Genomic DNA, 881 nt, shown 5'->3' with positions numbered 1-881 from the left:
CCTTGCAGCATCTGAACATCACATTCAGACGAGATCCCACCAATTTCAGACCAAGGATCAACAAATTAGAGTCGACCAAGGACAGGGAGCAAAAGAATGCTGGCTCATACTACTACTTGGATGATTAGGACAACTACCACGAGGTTGGTAGTCTCTAAAATCCAATCATGTCTTACATTAATCACAACAGTTGATGGAAACAATATCTGAAATGTTTATTTTCTCTTCATTTCCTTTATGGATTCACAGAATATAGGGCATGATCTGGATAAACATTGTGCACCAGAATGGCTTTTGCTCAGAGGAAGTTGATCTATGAGCTCGGGATATTTTGCGCGGCCATCTGTTTCCCGAGTGCATTAGCAGATGTTTTTTTCTGGTCAAGCTTTTGATTGTTGTTTCATCAGTTTTGCTTCCACGTTTTCCGACTACAGCTTTTATTAACTGAGCAATAAAAGTTTCAGAATCTTTTAACCTTGTTTTTGCTTTTGTATTTCCTGAGTTGTATGATTTCAACAATTACAGTGATGTTATTACTTGGATTTTACAAGGAATTTATTGCCTATTGTTATGTTATTTTCTTGCTACTCATACAGCCTCTAAACTATTCACTGATATAGGAGAGAACGTGAAACACTATCTAACACCAGCGCCAATAATACTGTAACCAGGGAGCTTCTTCAAATTATTATCCTCCACCATCTTCCGTAGCCGTACAGCTTCATCCCAACTTCCCAACCCAACGTAAGTATTAGATAAGGAGATATAGTAAGATGCATTGTCTGGTTCCATTTCAAACAAAACTTCTGCAACTTCTTTTCCCAACTTTGTGTCCCCATGATAGTTACAAGCGCTCAACAAAGCTCCCCATACACCTGCCT

At 38.8% G+C, this 881-nt stretch overlaps 2 protein-coding genes across 4 annotated transcripts in view; one reads left to right on the top strand and one right to left on the bottom strand.

Annotated features, from left to right (window-relative positions):
* The window catches only part of LOC104731638 (ABC transporter E family member 2), a 7,462-nt gene extending 6,897 nt beyond the window's left edge, over positions 1-565 (top strand). For all 3 annotated transcript variants that reach the window (XM_010451071.2, XM_010451070.2, XM_010451072.2), the window contains 2 exons: positions 9-143; positions 250-565. In XM_010451071.2, coding sequence (XP_010449373.1) covers positions 9-128 — 120 coding nt within the window. In that variant the 3' untranslated portion in view covers positions 129-143; positions 250-565. The remainder of the gene's footprint in view (positions 1-8; positions 144-249) is intronic.
* LOC104731637 (pentatricopeptide repeat-containing protein At4g19220, mitochondrial-like) overlaps positions 613-881 on the bottom strand; it is a 9,705-nt gene continuing 9,436 nt past the window's right edge. Inside the window, exon 3 of the mRNA XM_010451069.2 lies at positions 613-881. This exon is cut by the window's right edge and continues 35 nt beyond it. Within this exon, the coding sequence (XP_010449371.2) occupies positions 637-881 (245 nt within the window). The 3' untranslated portion in view covers positions 613-636.

The sequence above is a fragment of the Camelina sativa genome, chromosome 12, assembly GCF_000633955.1.
Source record: "Camelina sativa cultivar DH55 chromosome 12, Cs, whole genome shotgun sequence".
Taxonomy (NCBI): domain Eukaryota; kingdom Viridiplantae; phylum Streptophyta; class Magnoliopsida; order Brassicales; family Brassicaceae; genus Camelina; species Camelina sativa.
Note: the sequence above shows the minus strand (reverse complement) of the source record. Positions and strands in the feature narration are given on the sequence as shown.